General features: G+C 55.5%; 1 protein-coding gene across 1 annotated transcript in view; it reads right to left on the bottom strand.

Moving 5' to 3' along the window:
- LOC119592011 (acid-sensing ion channel 2-like) overlaps positions 1-263 on the bottom strand; it is a 3663-nt gene that overhangs the window by 2624 nt on the left and 776 nt on the right. The window contains exon 2 of the mRNA XM_037940793.1: positions 35-233. Coding sequence (XP_037796721.1) covers positions 35-223 — 189 coding nt within the window. The 5' untranslated portion in view covers positions 224-233. The remainder of the gene's footprint in view (positions 1-34; positions 234-263) is intronic.

Below are 263 nucleotides of genomic sequence, written 5' to 3'. Positions count from 1 at the left end.
CTTCAAAGAATCACCACATTCTTGTCGCCATCACCTTCATAATCGCGTTCCTGTTGGTGTTCCACGTGGTGTCGGTGTTCTGGCGGTAGATGACGGAGAAGCACTCGGGGACGCAGCCGCAGGGGGTGTAGTTGAAGTGCCCGTTGAAGAAGAGGTACCTCATGCTCCCCTCGACGGCCCTCACCTCCTCGGGCGTTCGGCATTCTGGGCCTCCCACGTTCATGTATGGAAGCCTAAGGAAGTAAACGTTTCGATTCCATCTG

Source organism: Penaeus monodon, chromosome 29 (genome assembly GCF_015228065.2).
Source record: "Penaeus monodon isolate SGIC_2016 chromosome 29, NSTDA_Pmon_1, whole genome shotgun sequence".
In the NCBI taxonomy this organism is placed as follows: Eukaryota; Metazoa; Arthropoda; class Malacostraca; order Decapoda; family Penaeidae; genus Penaeus; species Penaeus monodon.
This window is presented reverse-complemented; position numbering and strand designations above follow the sequence as displayed.